Consider the following 25,027-nt stretch of genomic DNA (forward strand, 5'->3'; position numbering starts at 1 on the left):
CAGATCTTGATAGAAACTCTTCTCTGCAGTCCAACCCAAAGGGCTCACTGCAATTTTCGCCAGAGCTTCGAGAACCCACTTCTCACTGATCTCATCCGCCCCAGTAGGCCAGTTCCAATACACTCATTGCAAAGCCCACAGCCCAGAAAACATCGTCAGTGGTACGTGTTTGACATCTAGTGGCCGAAAGGAATGAGTGCAGCCTTTCAGGTGAGCAGAGAGGTCTTGTTCCCATGGTCGTGGTTCATAGGGACAGTTGAAGACAGTCAAGAGTTGATAGTACCTACTGCAGTCCTTCCTTTCAATGCTCCTGGATCCCTCTACCCAGAGGCACTCAGCTCTGTGGCTTGGCTGTCATGTTGCTGCTGCTTGGATCTAGACACACACGCCCCTCCCTGGGTTCAGTGAAGATTGCTATATCAACTTTTCTACTTCAGCTTTCCAAGTCTGCTTATCTCACTATCAACTTATCATCCCCAATGGGTCATTCATAGGGGTGGGGGAAGCATTTTTATGTGTGCCTAGATCAATGGTTCTCAACCTGTGGGTCGCAAACCCTTCTGGTATGAATGATCTTTTCACAGGGGCCACCTATTGTATATCAGATATTCACCTCATAATTCATAACCGTAGCAAAACTGCAGCTATGAAGTAGCAATGAAAACAACTTGATGGCTGGGGGTCACCACAACATGAGGAACTGTTTTAAAGGGTCACAGCATTGGGAAGGTTGAGAAGCACTGTACTAGATCTTCTGCTCAATCATCCACGTGTACATCTGTCTAACTTCACCAGGGCAGCATCCCAGCTGGGTGTTCCACTTCCCGTGTTCTCCTCTGCCTCAGTTTCTTCCTCCCACCCCCTGCCATTACCTCATTCATTCTCTCTCTCTCTCTCTCTCTCTCTCTCTCTCTCTCTCTCTCTCTCACACACACACACACACACACACACACACACACACACACACACACACAATGTTCCTCCTATGCCCTACAAACCCTACAGCCAGGATCCTTCCTGATCTGTTCTAAAAAAATTCCCATGCAGGAAGAATAGAGCCCTGAGAACCTGGGGCCCAACTGTCTATGATCCCATTGATTGCTGGTCACAAAGATAACAGGGAATTCAATTGCATAGGGTGACATGGCAGACAGCTGCCACTGAAGAGTGTCTCTGGAGGCCTCTCTGAAATGAGTTGATTTATGCCAGAACCCTCAATTGTTGCCTTTATTTAATTACAGTTACCCTTTGGTATTCATGAAGGGCTGGTTCTCAGTCTGCCTCATGGATGCCAAAATCTACAAATGTTCAAGTCTCTTATATAAACATGCCATAACTGCGCAAAGCCTAAGTATGTCCTTCTGTAAGCTTTAAGTCATCTCTAGGTCATTTACAATATTTAATAGAATGCAAATGTTATGTCAGTAGATACTACAGTTACTGAGAATAATTATAAGAAGAAAGTCTGTTCGTGCTCAGTGTAGACTTTCCTTTCTGAGTCTTTCCAGAGATGCAGAACTGACAGATACCCAGAGCCAACTGGACCTGAAACACAGACTTCAGCAAGGTGAGAAGTTAGTTCAGTAGCCTATAAGAGTCTACTTGATGTTCCAATTCAGGACATGTGAAGTTGTATTTAAGCTTCCCTGGTACTTCAAAGTTTACAAGCATCTTTCTGTTATCTACATCTAGTGAAGGAGCATCTCAAACCACTCTTAGCACACTCTTGGAGGCAGTGTGACATCAATTTCAATGGCAACGTCACCTAAGGCTTATTGAGCACCTCCTTCATGATGAACCTTGATCTAAGCACCTGAATTCACTGCAGTATTTCTCACAAAAGAAATGACCTTCCTTGAGGTCAAAACCCCACTGGAGTCAAAAAGTTCAAAACCAAGATGGCCGACTGCACTGTGGGAATCTATTGAGCACAGGGTTGTAGGTTCCTCTTACTATGCTTCTCTACCATGCAAAGAGATGACAGGATGCTAAAGCTCACAGGGCTTCAGAAGAACTTGGAGTCCCTACTACATCTCCAGTGTCTGTGGAGAGGATGTGTGTCTTTGTGCTCTCCTCGTGATGTTCACACAGGGGGAGATATGGGTACTTTATACAGAGGAGGTGCATAGTGTCTGGCCTTCAGCAGGTATACACTAGGGTGGGGCATATGTTCACTTGATACCCAGCATAGAATTCTAGGGAACAACCTCAAAAGGACACATAAGTTGGAATGCTATCCTTAGACTTGTGTGTTCTCAGAATGTAAGAACTAGGAGGTCCTCTAGGAATCTTGATATATTAATCCCTCACTCAGAAACCAGAAGCTTGGGTTTTGACCCCTAAGGCCTGGCCTTTTCTGGTAATCCTGCTGCCGTTTGCTGTATTCACAGTGCCTGTCACAACTTTCCAGATGCCCAGATCCTGGGAGGGAAGTGGTGGAGATCCTCCAGACCCTCATTTAAATGCAAAAGAGAACTTGGAAATCAACAACATCCATAAGGAGACATGATTTATAGGGCATCAAGAAGATCAGTTGCTAGGAAACCTCTTCTCAAAGATGCAGTCTAGTTATGCTTTGTTCCCAAGAAGGGCCAAGTCCAAGCACAGAAACCTCTGCCTGCAGTATTTGAGTGCGCGGGAACTCCTGGGTCAAGCCATCAAAAAGACATCTAAGAAAGAAGGGAAGTTCTACAATTTATTTGATCACCCACTGAAGTGACTTATGATCTCTCTAGAACTTGATCTCTATTTTCATTTGCTCATTTTTGTGTTTATAGACTGTCTTGTCCCTACTGGAATGCAAAGTCCAGATGTAGGTAGGATCTTGCTCTTTACTTTAGCTAGAATACAGACAGATTGTCATCAGGTGTCACTATATATCTGCATGCAGGAATGTTTAGGTGAGTGGATTAGATGAATATGGTTGGATAGATGGTAGGTGGAAAGGTGAATTGAGGGATGCATGGGTGGGGTTAGAAGGGAAAGGGATGCGAGAGGGAGAGACAGAGAAGAGAGAAGAAAATGGGGGAAGATATCTGCCTTTGACTGATGGCAATATTTGGAGAAGTTGTATCATTAATCATTGGATATCTTTTATGTACCCCGTTCTATATTAGGCTATATACTAGGAAATACTACAGATTATAAGATATATAGAATCTAATAGGATGTACACTGTGGTGGGGATATGAACGATAATACTGGCTTCTATCACAGGGTATATAGTAAGAGCTGTGAGGTGGGGAGTGGGAGCTTCCTGTGAAGTGATAGGAAAACCAAACCTTGAAGAAAGAGTTGCTGTTATCTGTGTGACTGGTGTGTGAGGGTGTGCATGGGCTGTTCTAGACAAAGAAATGTTAGCCCAGGAGAAGCAGGAGCTGAACAGGGCTGAGGAATAGCTGATGCACAGAAAATTATCAGGTGACTGCTCATCAGAGCCATTGCTTGATCCTCCCCCTCCTCACCCTACTGTCCCCTCAGTGGACATCTGTTGTTTTTCTCTGCCTAGGATCATCTAGTCCTCCTCCAGGCACAGCTTCCTGATTTTATTTGAGGAAACCCCCCAAATTCCCCTCTATTATTTTCAGTTCATGAAGTTCATGGGAAACTGACATGACTTCCAATCCTGGCATTGGCCATGAGTCCCAGGCCAGGCCAATTGGTAAACATAATTTGAATCTGGTCATAATGATGGTGGCTAATGATCTAAGCCAGACCAATTAGATGCTACTCTGGGGGCCTTATTTAAAATAGTGAGAAGAGAGTGGTACTGTGGTATGAGGAGGAGGGCAGGAGATCTAGAGGAGGCAAAATTGATAGGAGAAGCTCACACAGAGGACAACAAAACCATAAGGATCTAGACGCTGGTTCCCAAATAAGGAAAGATGGATGGATGGATGGATGGATGGATGGATGGATGGATGGATGGATGGATGGATGGATGGATACACAACGAATTGGTAGATTGGATGGATAGGTGGATGGATGGATGGATGAATGGATGGATGGATGGATGGATGGATGGATGGACAGACGGAAAAAAGGGAGAAATAAAATAAGGAAGGAGAGGAAAAAAGAACAAAGGAAGGAAGGAGCAAGGCAAAGTTCTCCTGCCTTAGAGATAGTGAGTACACTGGAGGGGAAGGAAAACCACACTTCACTGTGATTAAATATTTATCAAGCAGATTTGTTCCAGGATTACACCTGATGTCCTCAAAATATTATAGGACAGAAGACAGACAGAGCCTCTGCCCTCAAAGTACATACTGTATTGGTGAGAAGGACCATGAAGTGTGGATCCAGCCACACCTGAGCTGCCAATGTTGTGTTGGTACTGTGGTGTGAATGGCTCCCCAAAGTTCATGCCTCTGAACATTATCAATTATTGCCTCTCAATGCAATCGTGTTGAGAGGTGGCTAAGGTGGCTATTACCTGAGTGGGCTCATTATTGTGAGTTTGAACTTTTTATAAAACAGATTCACATTCCTCTCGTTGCTTGTGGTGGACATTTCTTGGCCTCCAGTTTTCTGTCACAGATGGCACAGGGTGCCTCCCAGATCCCAGAACCTCACACCAAATAGCTCTATTTTTTATAATAGATCACCTAGTCTCAGTCACTCAGTTACAGCACCACAAAACAACGAAACAGCCTGTCTGCACTGGATTCCTGTCCCCTGACAATAATGAGTCCCCAAGGCACGTTCCTTCCCACCCCAGCTCCCCAGAGACCCATATCAGTCCTGGTCCCAACTCACCAAGCTTAGGGCAGTGAGTCCTGAATAATGCTGCCTGGCAGAGGACAGGCCCCTCCCACAGGCCAGCAGCTGCCTCCCTGTTGTTTCTCCTCACTGTTCCCCCTCCCGTTCCCCCACTCTGTCAAATGCCATCTCATCTCGGTTGACTTTAAGATGCTCAGAGATTTCATCAGGCGGCCTCACTTCTCACGTTCCCTCACACTGTGTCAGATCCCCACGGAGGAGTTCTCTTCAGTGTCTATTCACGTCTCATCAGCCACACACAGATAAGCAGCAACCTGCACATCCAGGACTGAACAGGCATCTCAGGCTGCAGCGCTAGCCAGAAGAGGTGAGAAGGCCGTCCTGGTGAAAGAGCACCCAGACCCCAGCTGGCAAGTGATGATGTGACAGAGCTACCTCATTCGTCACAGGTTCTCTCATGGGCAGGGTGGCATGAAGGCAGAAATGCAAACGAACAAACAAAAACCCACCAAATGCCCAAACTCTAGTCCTTCATGGCACTGAATGGGGTGACCAAGAATCCAGGCTAGTTGACTGGGTAGGGTCTTCCCTACACTTGGTGGAAAAATTACTTATGTAAACACCATGGTTCCCAGTATTCCTAGTGCGTTATGAATCTGTTCAATGCTCTTGGGACCCTCTTGGTACACATGGGAAAGTGACAAACACTGATGCATCTTTAATGCTGGTCTCTGGCTGCAGCCACCCCACGACTGAGTGAGGCTGAGTTCCAGGGCAGTTGCAGAGTGCTTCTTGTATACCAGGATGAACTTCGCTGCTCACATAAACTGTATGATCTCTTTCCAAAGTCTGTCTCTGGGAAGTCCAGACGGTCCTAGGTTTCCACTTCTTCATGATCAACCCACTGTACATCAAAAACATCCAGAGACTGTCTATACCCCTGCTCAGCATGGATGGGTGTTTTCCTTGTTGCTATCCCCTACAGAGTAGAGCATAACAACTGTCTGCATATTGTCTACCTACAGGGCATAATACTCAAGCAAGAGGACTTGAAGGTTATGGGAGGGTATTGTAGATTCTGTGCAAATACTATGCTGTTTTATAAAAGCAACTAAGTGTTCTCAGGTTTTGGCATCTGTGGAGGTCTGGAACCAATGCCCTGTAATTTACTCAGGGACAGCTGTAGTTGACATATATTTATGTAACCCGTTAATATATTTCCTTTAGAATTTCCAGGATGGGTGCTTAAGCCTAGGGACTCTGGCACAGACTCAGCCACTCCCCAGCTGGGTGACCCTGGACTGGCTACTTGACCCCTCGTTCCCGCAGATCCACTGTCCACTATGATATGGTAGCAATGATGCTTCCTCCTTCCAAAGATCATGGTGAGATCAAAAATGAATCCCAGTACCTCAGGAGCATTCAGACCAATGCTTAGCCTGCGAGTAGCACCGTATGTGGGAGGAGAAAAACCAATGACCATGGGAAGAGGCAGTGTGCAGCGACAGTGGCTCCCTCTCCTGGGAACTGGGTATGTGAAGCATGTTGGATATATGCACTGACTTGGAAAAAGAGCTCTGGAAGGAGACTCCGCTAATAACTAGCAACTGAGGCGGTGTAGGCGCGGGGACACTAACACTCACCAGGCATCGAGAGGTCCTCCATAGACACTGAGCTCCCCATCCATCTCCAAATGAGGAGCTGGAAACCCATGTGTTCCTGGGAAGAGAAATCAGGGACTCTCCTAACAGGGCCTCTAAGGCCTGTGCTTTTGCCAGCCCACAGGCTGCTTTTCCACTAATTAATTAGGACAGGGAAAATTTAAACAAAAGGAAAAAAGGGCTGGATTTGGACAAATTAAAGTGTTAGATGATTTAGGGGCCCCGGTGGCATATAGAAACCATGAGAGTTGTATTTAAATGTCATTCTAGATGATACAGGGGGCTCTTTGGCCAGTCAGTCTAGCATCCTTCATCAAAAAAATGGATGGTGACTCCTGAGGTTGCTTTCTGGCCTCTACATGTATATGCATGTATGTGCATGCACATATGCATGTACCACGACACAAACATATACACACATATATACACATGTAGAAGAAAGATATTCAGAGAGCCTGGGTAGAGCTGGGACTAGAACTCAAATTACAGGGCTCCCAGTGGGAGGCCCTCTTCTCTCCCCCATCTTTGAGCAGGGCCCTTAGGTGGGAGGCATCATTATAAATATTTTCCTGGAGGGGATTTCATACCCCTGAGCTTGGCATACAATCAAATCAAGTTTGACTTTGTACAAAGTATTGCATATTCATTACTCTGGTTTTAATGTCTGTCCGTCACTGCTTGGTGTGGACACCCAAGCCCTTGCCATTCTGCTCTCAACAGAGAAACATGGCTCTTCCTGCAGCCTGGGCTTGCAAGACAGGGCCAGCATCTGGAACGGAGCTGCTGAACCTGAAGGAGGGGCTGAAGCGGCCTACCAGGGTACCAATCAGTTACCAAAACAGCAGTTGTATCTCATGACCTAGAAATATAATGAAAACCTAAACGTGATGTTAGCTAAACTTTGTCATTTGCTTCAAGTCAATATGTGATCAAAGACTCTATACTGTGGACGGCTGATGGAGGTCGGAAAGGGGAGGGGGTTAACAGACAGGCGATAGAACTGATCACCATCATCATTACCTTTATCAAAGCCTCTAAGCACTTCTTCCACAGAACACTGGGAAGGAAAAGAACGGAGCTGACTGAACAGCTCCTTCCCTACCTCATTCATTCCTTAGTTACCATGCCTGTGGGACTAAGACTGGGCAACAGGGAGCTGGGAAGATGTGTATAACTGGGATCTTAAGTAGAAACTTCTAGCAGGCCGAAGAGGACCCTCATGTCCCCAGAAGCTGGGTGGCTGTGATGGACCATCAGACATTGCCTAGGCATGGCTTTAGCATTGTGAATGCATGTAAAAAGGGGAGCTTATTTTTCTATCTCGGGACCAAGAGCTTGACTGTAACTTGCTTTGAGTATTAGCAAAAGTGGTTACTAGCAGAAGTTTGTGTACTGGGGTCCATTCACTTTGGGTTCCTTTTTCTTAATCATCCAGAAAACCGTCACCACAAGACTGATGGCCGTTGAACCAGCTCAAATTGCCAGTCCACAGACTCACGAGCCAATAACATGGTGGCAATTTGTTAAGAGGCCGTCGAGCAAGTCCTAGAGTCAGCTTCATGCTCTGCCTCCAGCTTGTCTGGATGTTCAGATCCAACACTCCCTACAGGCAACACCCATGACCTTCGCTGCCACACCCTCTTCCTCATCCCTTTGCTTCAGCCAGCACCATGGGGACATCAAGGATGAGCAGATGCTGACAAAGCCCAGATCTAAAATGTCCCTGTTTTGGGATAACAAAGGTTCTTTGATGCCACAGTGGAAATCCCTGAATTCGGGGATTAAACTGCATTTCTAAATAACCGTGACCATCCCACAGTATCTATGGTAATGGCTTCAAACTTTCTCCTCATAAATGTATCCAGATCCCAAAAGATTCTATGTCTGTTCAGGTCCTGTATATAAAATGGTGCAGTGACAATAAAGAACCTACACATGCCCCTTCTACTTCATCTTGAGAGTCCTCATGGGGAGGAACACAATGTTATGCTGTATAAATGGGCATTCTGTTGTGTCATGGGTGCTTAGGAAATAACAAGAACTCTGCATGTATTTGGTAAAAGAGGCTGTATTTAAAAAAATACTTTTGACCCAATGTTGGATGAAACGATAGCATGTTCGTTAGTTTTTTGTCTCAGTGGCAAATGCTTGAGAAAAATTAGAGGAGGAAAGATTAACTTTGGTCCACAGCTTCAGAGATTCCAACATGCACTTGACTGATTCCCCTGTTGTGAGTCTGTGTGAGACTGAGCATCACGGGTCAAGAATGTGGATCAAAGCAAAGTGGCACACCTCATAGCAACCAGGAAACAGAGAAGACAGGAAGGAGCTAGGGACAAGACACCTTCCAAGGACATGCCCTCAGTGACCTACTTCCTGCAATCAGGACCCTCCATCTCCACTTCCTAATAATACTATTCAATAAAGCTGTATCAGCAGATCAAGCTTTTAGAATTGAGCCTTCAGGGGGTATTTCAGACTCACGGATGCAAGACCTATGGATATACAGGGCTACAGTTAGCAACCATGGGGTGTTTATTATTGGAACCTGAGGACCCCTTTCCTATATATATGCCAAAAGGAGAAAGAGCTGGGAGGCACTGGGCTCTTCCTTTCTACCAGCTCCTGGAGTACCACCAGCAGGCCACCATGAGCACAGCATGACAGCAAGAAGCTTGTCATCGGGTGAGGAGGCCCCCTACCTGCATATCCGATGACAGGTGATTCTGTCCTGCTGCCTTAACTCGTGGACAGAATAGACAGCTATGTACACAGAACCTATCAGGTTCAGAGCACCGGCACCATGAGGGATAGAGAGATGTTATTATCCTCTCCATCTTTAAGACTACCCAGTACTGTTCAGTCTACAAACCATGGGAGAACAATCAGACCCGGTTTTCACAGACAGAACTGAGAGGCGAAGTAATGTGCCACAAGAAGCCACTTTCTAATGCTCAATCGACTTGTACCTCTGAGTATTTAGTGCAGCATTACTCACCAGCCAATAAGAGAAGTCATATTGCAACAAGGGAACAGGCACAGACAAATGAAGGTAGGAGGTTATTATAAAGCTACAGTAAGACTCAAAGCCCAGAGGTGGCATCTTTCTTAAAGATGCTAGGGTTGGGCTTAGTTGGAAAAATGGGTATGACTCAGATGGTCAGAGGATAAAAGCAGGCAGGCTACAATGGGCAGCTGCAGTGATGAGGAAACAGAGGAGAAGGTTTTGGGGGTGAGTATAGACAGTTTTCCTGGTTACTTTTATCATCCACTGAACATAACCTACAGTCACCTGGAAAGAGGGAACCTTGACAGAAGAACCACCTTGGTCAGTGAAAATGTCTTGATTGGCGGTTGATGTAGGAGGGCCCAGCCCACTGTGGGTGGCATCATCCCTAGGCAGGTGGGCCTGGACTGTATAAGAAAGCAGGCTGGGTATGAGCAAGCAAGCAATCTGGAGAATGAGGCAGTAAACAGTGGTTCTCTATGGTTTCCACTTCAAGCTCCTACCACGAGTTTCTGCCCTGACTTCCCCCAATGATAGATTGTGACCTGAAAGTAAGTCAAATAGATCCCCTTCTCCTCAAGTTGCTTTTGTTCAGGTTGTTTTTATCACAGAAACCGGAAGCAAATCAGGACAGGCAAAATGAGGTGCCCAGCTGGAGGGTGGAAAGAAGGTTAGAGACATGGAGTCTTGAGGAGCAGCGAGGTCCTGTGCCTGGAGCTATGATGCAGACCTGTTGTGGAAAAAATGATTCATACACAGCGGGACTCACAGAGCATAGGAAAGACCGAGAGGGGGTAATAACGGATGTAGGGAAATCCTCTATAGCTAGACAATCCCATTCATTCACTAGCCTTACATACTCATCACTCACCCCACCCCTGGGAGTACAGAGAACACACACATGGTAATGACAGTCATGATTAGTGACACATAGACTCTCTAGCACACTACAAAACCTGTCATACTAACCGTGCTTAACATGTGTGACTCCTCAGTGTAAATGGCCCTCCATAGCTGTGATCTCCACATCCATCAGCTGTAGGCTGAGACTACTGGGGAAGAAAGTTTTCCCTACACTGAGCAGGAACAGACTTTCCTTTTCTCATCACTAAACAACACAGAGAAGCAACCGTCTGCAGAGCATTGCTGCTGGGTCTGCTGTAGTAAGCAATCTGGGAATGGTTTAAAGTGCCTGGGAGGATGTGTGGCGTGACACTACTTTATACAGGAGACCTCAGCATCCACAGAGTCCCCAGGTCCATGAGGCTTTTGGGAACCAATCCCTACAGAGACCGTGGGAGGATTTCACTGTTCTTTCCAGTTGAAAATTAGATTTGACCCAGATTCTGACTTCACAGTATCTGCCTTCTCTTTGCCTCTTTTCTCTGTACTACTAGGGTGAGCCTAGGGCATTTGAGAAAGCTGGAAAAGAACTCTACAACTGAGCTATATACACTGAGTTCCATCTTTACTTTTATTATTATTATATTTTATATGTTATAAATATATAACCTGGGCAGGCCTCAAACTTGTAGCCCTCCTTCCTCAGCTTCCTAAGTAGATGGGAACCTCACTAGATCCAGCTTTAGTTTTAGTTTTGAGCAAAGTTGGAGCACATTAAGATGCTCTTTGGATGTAGGTTTAAGCTCAGACATTACTGTGGTTTCATTACTGTTGATGCAGTCAATGATCCTGCAAAAACAAACCATCAAGGAGGAAAGGGTTTGTGGGCTTACACTTTCAGGTTACAGTCCATTACTGAGGGGAAGTCAAGGTAGAAACTCAGTAGACAGCCACAAAGCATCCATTGTTAAGAGCAGAGAGATGAATTCCTCCATAGTAACTGTTTGTTTGCAATTATATTTGGCTAGCTTTCTTCTCTTTTAGACAGTTCAGGCTCCAGCCCATGAAATGGTGCCCTCCAGAATGTACTATCTCCTGATGTCTAAAACAATCTGCCGCAGATAGGCCCATAGGCCAACCTGATCTGGGCAATGCCTTGTTAAGACTCTCTTCCCAGAAGACTCTAAGTCGTGTGGAGTTGACTGTTAGAAATCTCCAAGATGAGCTGGACAGTGATGGTGCACTCCTTTAATACTAACACTTGGGGGGCAGACTTTATGAGTTTAAGGCCAGTCTGGTCTACAAAGTGAGTTCCAAGATAGCCAAGGCTACACAGAAAAACCTGTCTCAAAAACAAAAACAAAAACAAAAAACAAAAAACAAAAAACAGAACAAAATCCACAAACCATCCAATATGGGCATGAAGGTAAGGAAGAAAGAGATGAAAGAGAAGGCAATAGGTAGTATGTGCCCTTGAATGGGTGTGGCTTCTCAGGTGAGGCTCACCCAAAGTCTGTGCTTCCAACCAGCAGGCTATTCTAATCCAAGAGGATTCTCTATGGTAAATCTGTCTTTAATTGTCTACACAGATCTGCACATTCTGTCACTGAGGTGAGGCACCCTCCCCCTATTTTACATCAGTTAAAAAGTCTTATTCTAGGTCCTCCAGCTGCTGGGGTCTACACTGGGTCTTCCACCTTAAGTATAGGCCCTGACTTTCAGCCCTTGAGAACCCCACTGCTGCCACCATGGATGTCAAAGATATATATATACATATATATATATATACACACATATATATGTGTGTGTGTGTGTGTGTCAAAGATATATGTATGTCAAAGATATATATATGTCAAAGATATATATATGTCAAAGATATATATATATGTCAAAGATATGTATGTCATATATATATATCAAAGAGAAGGGCTTCACATAGCCTACACATATTTACTGTTAAATTAGGACTTTTGTAAAGGACCCTATGTACATCAAATATAACAATTCTACCCTGTATTTCACCTGGTGAGCCTATCCTACATTGGACCCGAAGGCCATCTATGATGCTCTCCACAGTCCTCACCAAGAAGCCAAAGTTGGTTCTTGCCCTACAGCCTAGGCAGTGTGCTCTCCATCCCACAACCATCCTTAGTTCTAATGCCCATCTCTATGTGGTTGACCTTGGCTCCAAAGCAAGTAGCAAGGTCAGCTATGGCCTAAACTGTGATGTTCTCCACTGCAAACAGTCAGGCATGCGCACCATTTCACTTCAGGTTATTCTTGGAGCAGGGTTCCATTCTACAGACAAAGACAAGGGGATCTAAACAAGCTCTGTGACCTTCTAAGGCCACAGTCACCAAACAGCACTCTCTGCCTGGAGCCTATAGCACCTGGCACCTAAGTCCATATTCCTGTCCTCTGGAGACGTCACACCCATATTTTTAGCCCCCACTTCAGAACCTTTGTGCTCATAAGGGACACATCCTGTATGTGGCAGATCACATTATTCTCTCACACACTGTCAAACTTACTAAACATGCCCAGGACCCATACCAATCAGGAATTGAGCTTATGAGTCATTAAAAACTTTCATGATGACCCACTGTCACTCCAAAGTCTGCCCTGCCCCCCTGTAGTTGAAGACAAGAGACCCAAAAAAGTAGCAATGGTTCTGGGTAGAACTTACTGTGTAGAGCTCATTGGTCACCTTCAGCAGCTCCTCATGCATCTGCAGGCCAATCTCTTTGCTCTGGAATATGGAAGAACAAATGTCAATGTCAGCCCATAGAAATGGTTTGGTTGTCCCTTCAAACTCAAATTACTGAAAAGTCACACAGATACTCCCAGCACCATGATTTTAAAGTATGGAATGACAGCTTCCAAGGCTGTCAAGATGAAACTTTAAAGTTACTCTGTAGACATTTTATTATCTCCTCAACTCAACGTATCACCATACCCTACTTTCAAACTGCCCAATTCTTTACACTTTGTAGTAGGAATTAGTGGTTCATACCCCACAATCCAGCTCTTCTTAAGTCCTAATAGGAGGATACATTGGCCTGCATTTGCCCCTCTGACTCAGTTCTTCCAGAGAACTTCATCCCATCCTAACTTTACACCATGCATTGTTCTTTGTGCTGATATAGTCCCAGGTTGACTTAATGAGAAAGAAAAGCAGGACTTGTGTGATGTAGGAGAAGGTTTTAGTCCTACTAAGTGTGAGCAAAACTCTATATAGCCCAAGTTGGTACTAGCATCTAAAGATAGGAGGAGGATGTTGCCTTAGGACGGCAGAGTAAAAGGAACCTGGTTCCCTCTATTACTATCTAAGTACTGATTAATCCAAAAAATTAATCCAAATATTGGAACATCTAGTCTCCATCTACTTCTGTGACTTAATTGCCTAACATATGTTCATCTGTATTCTCCTGCTATTGTAGCCAGAGCATCCTAGTAAGCACAACCTCATCTTCCACCCCCAGTTCCTAGAATAAGACATCCTCACTGCAGACAGGGGGTTCTAAGGTTACCACTTTTTTTTTTATTAACTTGAGTATTTCTTATATACATTTCGAGTGTTATTCCCTTTCCCAGTTTCCGGGCAAACATCCCCCTCCCCCCTCCCCTTTCTTATCGGTGTTCCCCTCCCCACCCTCCTCTCCTTGTCCCCCTCCCCCCAACAGTCTAGTTCACTGGGGGTTCAGTCTTAGCAGGACCCAGGGCTTCCCCTTCCACTGGTGCTCTTACTAGGATATTCATTGCTACCTATGAGGTCAGAGTCCAGGGTCAGTCCATGTATAGTCTTTAGGTAGTGGCTTAGTCCCTGGAAGCTCTGGTTGCTTGGCATTGTTGTACATATGGGGTTTCTAGCCCCTTCAAGCTCTTCCAGTTCTTTCTCTGATTCCTTCAACGGGGGTCCTATTCTCAGTTCAGTGGTTTGCTGCTGGTATTCGCCTCTGTATTTGCTGTATTCTGGCTGTGTCTCTCAGGAGCGATCTACATCCGGCTCCTGTCGGTCTGCACTTCTTTGCTTCATCCATCTCGTCTAATTGGGTGGCTGTATATGTATGGGCCACATGTGGGGCAGGCTCTGAATGGGTGTTCCTTCAGTCTCTGTTTTAATCTTTGCCTCTCTCTTCCCTGCCAAGGGTATTCTTGTTCCCCTTTTAAAGAAGGAGTGAAGCATTCACATTTTGATCATCCGTCTTGAGTTTCATTTGTTCTAGGGATCTAGGGTAATTCAAGCATTTGGGCTAATAGCCACTTATCAATGAGTGCATACCATGTATGTCTTTCTGTGATTGGGTTAGCTCACTCAGGATGATGTTTTCCAGTTCCAACCATTTGCCTACGAATTTCATAAACTCGTTGTTTTTGATAGCTGAGTAATATTCCATTGTGTAGATGTACCACATTTTCTGTATCCATTCCTCTGTTGAAGGGCATCTGGGTTCTTTCCAGCTTCTGGCTATTATAAATAAGGCTGCAATGAACATAGTGGAGCACGTGTCTTTTTTATATGTTGGGGCATCTTTTGGGTATATGCCCAAGAGAGGTACAGCTGGATCCTCAGGCACTTCAATGTCCAATTTTCTGAGGATCCTCCAGACTGATTTCCAGAATGGTTGTACCAGTTTGGAATCCCACCAACAATGGAGGAGTGTTCCTCTTTCTCCACATCCTCGCCAGCATCTGTTGTCCCCTGAGTTTTTGATCTTAGCCATTCTCACTGGTGTGAGGTGAAATCTCAGGGTTGTTTTGATTTGCATTTCCCTTATGACTAAAGATGTTGAACATTTCTTTAGGTGTTTCTCCGCCATTCGGCATTCCTCAGTTGTGAATTCTTTGTTCAGCTCTGAGCCCCATTTTTTAATAGGGTTATTTGTTTCCCTGTGGTCTAACTTCTTGAGTTCTTTGTATATTTTGGATATAAGGCCTCTATCTGTTGTAGGATTGGTAAAGATCTTTTCCCAATCTGTTGGTTGCCGTTTTATCCTAACCACAGTGTCCTTTGCCTTACAGAAGCTTTGCAGTTTTATGAGATCCCATTTGTCAATTCTTGATCTTAGAGCGTAAGCCATTGGTGTTTTGTTCAGGAAATTTTTTCCAGTGCCCATGTGTTCCAGGTGCTTCCCTAGTTTTTCTTCTATTAGTTTGAGTGTGTCTGCTTTGATGTGGAGGTCCTTGATCCACTTGGACTTAAGCTTTGTACAGGGTGATAAGCATGGATCGATCTGCATTCTTCTACATGTTGCCCTCCAGTTGAACCAGCACCATTTGCTGAAAATGCTATCTTTTTTCCATTGGATGTTTTTGGCTCCTTTGTCAAAAATCAAGTGACCATAGGTGTGTGGGTTCATTTCTGGGTCTTCAATTCTATTCCATTGAGGTTACCACTTTTTGCTTAGGCTGAGGTCATATCGTGGAGGCTGATGGGGCTCTAACTTCATTCAGAGTAGAACTGGGAACTGTTGAAGGCTTTTGAGTGGGAGAATAGGATGCTTAGGGTCATGCCTCAGAAGAGGAACTTGTACACAGAGCCTGAACTGGTAGGGCTGGAGGCATGTTCTTGTATTTCCTCAAGAGAACTGTAAGCCACCATATGGGACCTGCTGAGTTCCAACTCGTCAACTCCTGCGCTTGTCCCAGAAGAGCCACAAAGTTGATGCTTGTCCAGCAACCTTCAAAGCTTATTATTGTTTTTGTTTTTTATTTTTTGATGGCTGGAATTGGTTAGGGAAGGGAAGTATTTTCAATTACAGTTCCAAATACTACTGAGTAACAAACCCAAACCAAACATTCCACCAGGGACAGGAGGCCAAAACCAAGACAATCTTCCACAGGCCTCCACACCCAGAGCTTGGGGACCCAGTGACAATTGACCTTCACTCTCCACATTTTTTGCATTATTTTCATGTCTGCAAAGGATACTGGATGGAAGTTACTTCCTTCACACACAAGGATGGGCCAAAGAAGATTCAACCATCCCCACAATCTTGCCTTTCTGACAAACCAACAGTAAGCTGAGGCCAGCCATTCACAGGGCCAGCCACCATAAAGCAGGTGCCCCAGCCTCTTTTTTCTCAACAGCTAGCCCCAGTTAAACTCCCTTAGGGACAACTAACTCTTTGTCTGGGGCACCATCCTACAAATGGATGGCAGGGTGTTGGGTACCCTAACTGCCTCTTCCTAGTAGTAATCTCTACCTTTGGCCTTAAGTTGTAGCCACCACAGTCATTTATAAATATTGCCTAATGTCATGAAGGGTTTAAACTATTCCTCAGCAAAATACTGTCCAGGCAGCAGCCTCCCTGGCCTGCAACAGTCCCTCCCATCTGCAGGAATTACTCTGTTTGGCCACTTGGTGATTCTAGAAAGTCTGAGTACTTTCCCAGCATTTAACAATCAATGTATTTCCCTTATAAGCCCCAATCTTTCAGCTACTCTAGGAAGACTAGATGGCCCACTATCCCAACCCCTGTGTCAACTACGGAAGTCTCATGCTCTCCAGCTGGCCACAGGGCCCAGGGCCTCACAGAGGTGAGAGGAGAGGCCATCTGCACCTTTGGGTGCTCAGAAGGATGACATCTGCTGGGCCAGGACACCTGACATGTAAATGAATCTTTCATCCAGCATTCATCCCACCCTCAGGTGCATCCAACTTATAGCTATGGGCTACAGACACGTCAGCATAACTACGGTCCCAAACTCCAATCAGAAATGGAAAATTGGACTCCTGAGGCTGCAGAGCGGAAGAGACCACCAACTCTGCTCACCCCTGCCCACATCCCTGGCCCAAGAGGAAACTGTATAAGGCCTCTGGGCTCCCGTGGGGGAGGGCCCAGGAGCGGCAGGACCCCTGTGCCTGAGACACCGCCGGAACCTGAAAGAAACAGACCGGATAAACAGTTCTCTGCACCCAAATCCCGTGGGAGGGAGAGCTAAACCTTCAGAGAGGCAGACAAGCCTGGGAAACCAGAAGAGACTGCTCCCTGCACACACATCTCGGACGCCAGAGGAAAAAGCCAAAGACCATCTGGAACCCTGGTGCACTGAAGCTCCCGGAAGGGGCGGCACAGGTCTTCCTGGTTGCTGCCGCTGCAGAGAGCCCGTGGGGAGCACCCCACAAGCGAACCTGAGCCTCGGGACCACAGGTAAGACCAAATTTTCTGCTGCAAGAAAGCTGCCTGGTGAGCTTGGGACACAGGAAAGCAGAATTTCTCTAGGACCGGGCACGTTCTGTGTTTACCGGAAGTCCCACACCCTCGGATCCCGGCCCGCAGCAGCTCTCTGCTCCCAGACCCGGTGAGAGAGAGACCCAACCGCCTGGTCAGGTGGGCACTCCTGAGGCTGCAGAGCGGAAGAGACCACCAACTCTGCTCACCCCTGCCCACATCCCTGGCCCAAGAGGAAACTGTATAAGGCCTCTGGGCTCCCGTGGGGAAGGGCCCAGGAGCGGCAGGACCCCTGTGCCTGAAACACCGCCGGAACCTGAAAGAAACAGACCGGATAAACAGTTCTCTGCACCCAAATCCCGTGGGAGGGAGAGCTAAACCTTCAGAGAGGCAGACAAGCCTGGGAAACCAGAAATGACTGCTCCCTGCACACACATCTCGGACGCCAGAGGAAAGAGCCAAAGACCATCTGGAACCCTGGTGCACTGAAGTTCCCGGAAGGGGCGGCACAGGTCTTCCTGGTTGCTGCCTCTGCAGAGAGCCCGTGGGCAGCACCCCACGAGCGAACCTGAGCCTCGGGACCACAGGTAAGACCAAATTTTCTGCTGCAAGAAAGCTACCTGGTGAACTCAAGACACAGGCCCACAGGAACAGCTGAAGACCTGTAGAGAGGAAAAACTACACGCCAGAAAGCAGAACACTCTGTCCCCATAACTGACTGAAAGAGAGGAAAACAGGTCTACAGCACTCCTGTCACACAGGCTTATAGGACAGTCTAGCCACTGTCAGAAATAGCAGAACAAAGTAACACTAGAGATAATCTGATGGCGAGAGGCAAGCGCAGGAACCCAAGCAACAGAAACCAAGACTACATGCCATCATCGGAGCCCAATTCTCCCACCAAAACAAACATGGAATATCCAAACACACCAGAAAAGCAAGATCTAGTTACAAAATCATATTTGATCATGATGCTGGAGGACTTCAAGAAAGACATGAACACACTTAGGGAAGCACAGGAAAACATTAATAAACAAGTAAAAGCCTACAGAGAGGAATCGCAAAAATCCCTGAAAGAATTCCAGGAAAACATAAATAAACAAGTAGAAGCCTATAGAGAGGAATCACTAAAATCCCTGAAAGAATTCCAGGAAAACACAATCAAACAGTTGAAGGAATTAAAAATGGAAATAGAAGCAATCAAGAAAGAACACATGGAAACAACCCTGGATATAGAAAACCAAAAGAAGAGACAAGGAGCTGTAGATACAAGCCTCACCAACAGAATTCAAGAGATGGAAGAGAGAATCTCAGGAGCAGAAGATTCCATAGAAATCATTGACTCAACTGTCAAAGATAATGTAAAGCGGAAAAAGCTACTGTTCCAAAACATACAGGAAATCCAGGACTCAATGAGAAGATCAAACCTAAGGATAATAGGTATAGAAGAGAGTGAAGACTCCCAGCTCAAAGGACCAGTAAATATCTTCAACAAAATCATAGAAGAAAACTTCCCTAACCTAAAAAAAGAGATACCCATAGACATACAAGAAGCCTACAGAACTCCAAATAGATTGGACCAGAAAAGAAACACCTCCCGTCACATAATTGTCAAAACACCAAACGCACAAAATAAAGAAAGAATATTAAAAGCAGTAAGGGAAAAAGGTCAAGTAACATATAAAGGGAGACCTATCAGAATCACACCAGACTTCTCGCCAGAAACTATGAAGGCCAGAAGATCCTGGACTGATGTCATACAGACCCTAAGAGGACACAAATGCCAGCCCAGGTTACTGTATCCAGCAAAACTCTCAATTAACATTGATGGAGAAACCAAGATATTCCATGACAAAACCAAATTTACACAATATCTTTCTACAAATCCAGCACTACAAAGGATAATAAATGGTAAAGCCCAACATAAGGAGGCAAGCTATACCCTAGAAGAAGCAAGAAACTAATCGTCTTGGCAACAAAACAAAGAGAATGAAAGCACACAAACATAACCTCACATCCAAATATGAATATAAAGGGAAGCAATAATCACTATTCCTTAATATCTCTCAATATCAATGGCCTCAACTCCCCAATAAAAAGACATAGATTAACAAACTGGATACGCAATGAGGACCCTGCATTCTGCTGCCTACAGGAAACACACCTCAGAGACAAAGACAGACACTACCTCAGAGTGAAAGGCTGGAAAACAACTTTCCAAGCAAATGGTCAGAAGAAGCAAGCTGGAGTAGCCATTCTAATATCAAATAAAATCAATTTCCAACTAAAAGTCATCAAAAAAGATAAGGAAGGACACTTCATATTCATCAAAGGAAAAATCCACCAAGATGAACTCTCAATCCTAAATATCTATGCCCCAAATACAAGGGCACCTACATACGTAAAAGAAACCTTAGTAAAGCTCAAAACACACATTGCACCTCACACAATAATAGTGGGAGACTTCAACACCCCACTCTCATCAATGGACAGATCATGGAAACAGAAATTAAACAGTGATGTCGACAGACTAAGAGAAGTCATGAGCCAAATGGACTTAACGGATATTTATAGAACATTCTATCCTAAAGCAAAAGGATATACCTTCTTCTCAGCTCCTCATGGTACTTTCTCCAAAATTGACCATATAATTGGTCAAAAAACGGGCCTAAACAGGTACAGAAAGATAGAGATAATCCCATGCATGCTATCGGACCACCACGGCCTAAAACTGGTCTTCAATAACAATAAGGGAAGAATGCCCACATATACGTGGAAATTGAACAATGCTCTACTCAATGATAACCTGGTCAAGGAAGAAATAAAGAAAGAAATTAAAAACTTTTTAGAATTTAATGAAAATGAAGATACAACATACCCAAACTTATGGGACACAATGAAAGCTGTGCTAAGAGGAAAACTCATAGCGCTGAGTGCCTGCAGAAAGAAACAGGAAAGAGCATATGTCAGCAGCTTGACAGCACACCTAAAAGCTCTAGAACAAAAAGAAGCAAATACACCCAGGAGGAGTAGAAGGCAGGAAATAATCAAACTCAGAGCTGAAATCACCCAAGTAGAAACAAAAAGGACCATAGAAAGAATCAACAGAACCAAAAGTTGGTTCTTTGAGAAAATCAACAAGATAGATAAACCCTTAGCCAGACTAACGAGAGGACACAGAGAGTGCGTCCAAATTAACAAAATTAGAAATGAAAAGGGAGACATAACTACAGATTCAGAGGAAATTCAAAAAATCATCAGATCTTACTATAAAAACCTATATTCAACAAAATTTGAAAATCTTCAGGAAATGGACAATTTCCTAGACAGATACCAGGTATCGAAGTTAAATCAGGAACAGATAAACCAGTTAAACAACCCCATAACTCCTAAGGAAATAGAAGCAGTCATTAAAGGTCTTCCAACCAAAAAGAGCCCAGGTCCAGACGGGTTTAGTGCAGAATTCTATCAAACCTTCATAGAAGACCTCATACCAATATTATCCAAACTATTCCACAAAATTGAAACAGATGGAGCACTACCGAATTCCTTCTACGAAGCCACAATTACTCTTATACCTAAACCACACAAAGACACAACAAAGAAAGAGAACTTCAGACCAATTTCCCTTATGAATATCGACGCAAAAATACTCAATAAAATTCTGGCAAACCGAATTCAAGAGCACATCAAAACAATCATCCACCATGATCAAGTAGGCTTCATCCCAGGCATGCAGGGATGGTTTAATATACGGAAAACCATCAACGTGATCCATCATATAAACAAACTGAAAGAACAAAACCACATGATCATTTCATTAGATGCTGAGAAAGCATTTGACAAAATTCAACACCCCTTCATGATAAAAGTCCTGGAAAGAATAGGAATTCAAGGCCCATACCTAAACATAGTAAAAGCCATATACAGCAAACCAGTTGCTAACATTAAACTAAATGGAGAGAAACTCGAAGCAATCCCACTAAAATCAGGGACTAGACAAGGCTGCCCACTCTCTCCCTACTTATTCAATATAGTTCTTGAAGTTCTAGCCAGAGCAATCAGACAACAAAAGGAGATCAAGGGGATACAGATCGGAAAAGAAGAAGCCAAAATATCACTATTTGCAGATGACATGATAGTATATTTAAGTGATCCCAAAAGTTCCACCAGAGAACTACTAAAGCTGATAAACAACTTCAGCAAAGTGGCTGGGTATAAAATTAACTCAAATAAATCAGTTGCCTTCCTCTATACAAAAGAGAAACAAGCCGAGAAAGAAATTAGGGAAACGACACCCTTCATAATAGACCCAAATAATATAAAGTACCTCGGTGTGACTTTAACCAAGCAAGTAAAAGATCTGTACAATAAGAACTTCAAGACACTGAGGAAAGAAATTGAAGAAGACCTCAGAAGATGGAAAGATCTCCCATGCTCATGGATTGGCAGGATTAATATAGTAAAAATGGCCATTTTACCAAAAGCAATCTACAGATTCAATGCAATCCCCATCAAAATACCAATCCAATTCTTCAAAGAGTTAGACAGAACAATTTGCAAATTCATCTGGAATAACAAAAAACCCAGGATAGCTAAAGCTATCCTCAACAATAAAAGGACTTCAGGGGGAATCACTATCCCTGAACTCAAGCAGTATTACAGAGCAATAGTGATAAAAACTGCATGGTATTGGTACAGAGACAGACAGATAGACCAATGGAATAGAATTGAAGACCCAGAAATGAACCCACACACCTATGGTCACTTGATTTTTGACAAAGGAGCCAAAACCATCCAATGGAAAAAAGATAGCATTTTCAGCAAATGGTGCTGGTTCAACTGGAGGGCAACATGTAGAAGAATGCAGATCGATCCATGCTTATCACCCTGTACAAAGCTTAAGTCCAAGTGGATCAAGGACCTCCACATCAAACCAGACACACTCAAACTAATAGAAGAAAAACTAGGGAAGCATCTGGAACACATGGGCACTGGAAAAAATTTCCTGAACAAAACACCAATGGCTTATGCTCTAAGATCAAGAATCGACAAATGGGATCTCATAAAACTGCAAAGCTTCTGTAAGGCAAAGGACACTGTGGTTAGGATAAAACGGCAACCAACAGATTGGGAAAAGATCTTTACCAATCCTACAACAGATAGAGGCCTTATATCCAAAATATACAAAGAACTCAAGAAGTTAGACCACAGGGAAACAAATAACCCTATTAAAAAATGGGGCTCAGAGCTGAACAAAGAATTCACAACTGAGGAATGCCGAATGGCGGAGAAACACCTAAAGAAATGTTCAACATCTTTAGTCATAAGGGAAATGCAAATCAAAACAACCCTGAGATTTCACCTCACACCAGTGAGAATGGCTAAGATCAAAAACTCAGGGGACAACAGATGCTGGCGAGGATGTGGAGAAAGAGGAACACTCCTCCATTGTTGGTGGGATTGCAGACTGGTAAAACCATTCTGGAAATCAGTCTGGAGGTTCCTCAGAAAATTGGACATTGAACTGCCTGAGGATCCAGCTATACCTCTCTTGGGCATATACCCAAAAGATGCCTCAACATATAAAAGAGACACGTGCTCCACTATGTTCATCGCAGCCTTATTTATAATAGCCAGAAGCTGGAAAGAACCCAGATGCCCTTCAACAGAGGAATGGATACAGAAAATGTGGTACATCTACACAATGGAATATTACTCAGCTATCAAAAACAACGAGTCTATGAAATTCGTAGGCAAATGGTTGGAACTGGAAAATATCATCCTGAGTGAGCTAACTCAATCACAGAAAGACATACATGGTATGCACTCATTGATAAGTGGCTATTAGCCCAAATGCTTGAATTACCCTAGATCCCTAGAACAAACGAAACTCAAGACGGATGATCAAAATGTGAATGCTTCACTCCTTCTTTATATGAGGAAAAAGAATACCCTTGGCTGGGAAGGGAGAGGCAAAGATTAAAACAGAGACTGAAGGAACACCCATTCAGAGCCTGCCCCACAGGTGGCCCATACATATACAGCCACCCAATTGGACAAGATGGATGAAGCAAAGAAGTGCAGACCGACAGGAGCCGGATGTAGATCTCTCCTGAGAGACACAGCCAGAATACAGCAAATACAGAGGCGAATGCCAGCAGCAAACCACTGAGCTGAGAATAGGTCCCCCGTTGAAGGAATCAGAGAAAGAACTGGAAGAGCTTGAAGGGGCTCGAGACCCCAAAAGTACAACAATGTCAAGCAACCAGAGCTTCCAGGGACTAAGCCACTACCTAAAGACTATATATGGACTGACCCTGGACTCTGACCCCATAGGTAGCAATGAATATCCTAGTAAGAGCACCAGTGCAAGGGGAAGCCCTGGGTCCTGCTAAGACTGAACCCCCAGTGAACTAGACTATGGGGGGAGGGCGGCAATGGGGGGAGGGTTGGGAGGGGAACACCCATAAGGAAGGGGAGGGGGGAGGGGGATTTTGCCCGGAAACCGGGAAAGGGAATAACACTTGAAATGTATATAAGAAATACTCAAGTTAATAAAAAAAAAAAAATTAGGATCTGAAGAAGAGCCACATAGGCCCAAAGAGCTACATTTTTAAAGATTTACTTTTATTTATTATATGTAAATACACTATTGCTGTCTTCAGACACACCAGAAGAGGGCATCAGATCTCATTACAGATGGTTGTGAGCCACCATGTGGTTGCTGGGATTTGAACTCAGGACCTCTGGAAGAGCAGTCAGTGCTCCTAACCACTGAGCCATCTCTCCAGCCCTAACAATACATATTCATCTGTGATGTCTGATGGAGATTGCCAGGGTACCCTGAGCAGAAACACTGGCCTTGTCCAGCACAGTGGATTTCCTAATGAAGGAAAACTACTCCAGCAGATTAGAACCAGGACTGACGTAACAGCGGGCACCAACACCAAAATTCCTTATTTTTTCTTTGCTTTTGTCAAGTGATGACACAAATATGGCTAATTATTCCAGCAAGTATTTACTGAAAGATACTTAACTTTATTAACAGAAAACATTAAAACGTTTTTAGAAAACTTAAAAAAAAAAAAAGAAATGGAAAATTGCTCAAAATATTATGAGACTCCTTTTTAGATGTCTTTTTCTGTAACTCAACTGTGTAGTTCTCAATTCTGAATTTTGTACACATTGTTTGGCAGTCCCCAAAAGGTAGGCATTTCTGAAGAACATGGTTGTTGAAACATAGCCTTGTACCATGAAACACAGACTCCAGTACCATGACCCATGTGCATTCATGGCACCCTAAGCCTATGCTTGGGCCTATGATATCTCTTCCAGGTCCTCCCTAACCTTGGTCCATTCACACACACATGTTTAGCAGAGATCAGTCTCTACCAAGCATTGTAGGAAAAGCTGATCAACAAAGCCCTGCTTTCAAGCAGTATTTAAGAACAGCTTCAGGGCTCACGAAACATCTTCCATTTGCTCAACACTGTTCAAAGTCCCTTCCATGTACTCATTTAAACCTTTAAAGTGGCTACTACTGTGGTTCTCTTTCAACATGGGCAGAACTAGAGATTCAAAAGACTGAGCACCTTGCCCAGGATGCTAGAACTAGAAAA

The 25,027-nt window shown here is 44.3% G+C and overlaps 1 protein-coding gene across 4 annotated transcripts in view; it reads right to left on the reverse strand.

Moving 5' to 3' along the window:
- Positions 1–25,027, reverse strand: part of Srgap3 (SLIT-ROBO Rho GTPase activating protein 3) — a 235,326-nt gene that overhangs the window by 63,878 nt on the left and 146,421 nt on the right. For all 4 annotated transcript variants that reach the window (XM_006237048.5, XM_039108203.2, XM_039108202.2 and 1 more), the window contains exon 4: positions 12,917–12,979. In XM_006237048.5, coding sequence (XP_006237110.1) covers positions 12,917–12,979 — 63 coding nt within the window. The remainder of the gene's footprint in view (positions 1–12,916; positions 12,980–25,027) is intronic.

This window comes from Rattus norvegicus, chromosome 4 (assembly GCF_036323735.1).
Source record: "Rattus norvegicus strain BN/NHsdMcwi chromosome 4, GRCr8, whole genome shotgun sequence".
Lineage (NCBI taxonomy): Eukaryota > Metazoa > Chordata > Mammalia > Rodentia > Muridae > Rattus > Rattus norvegicus.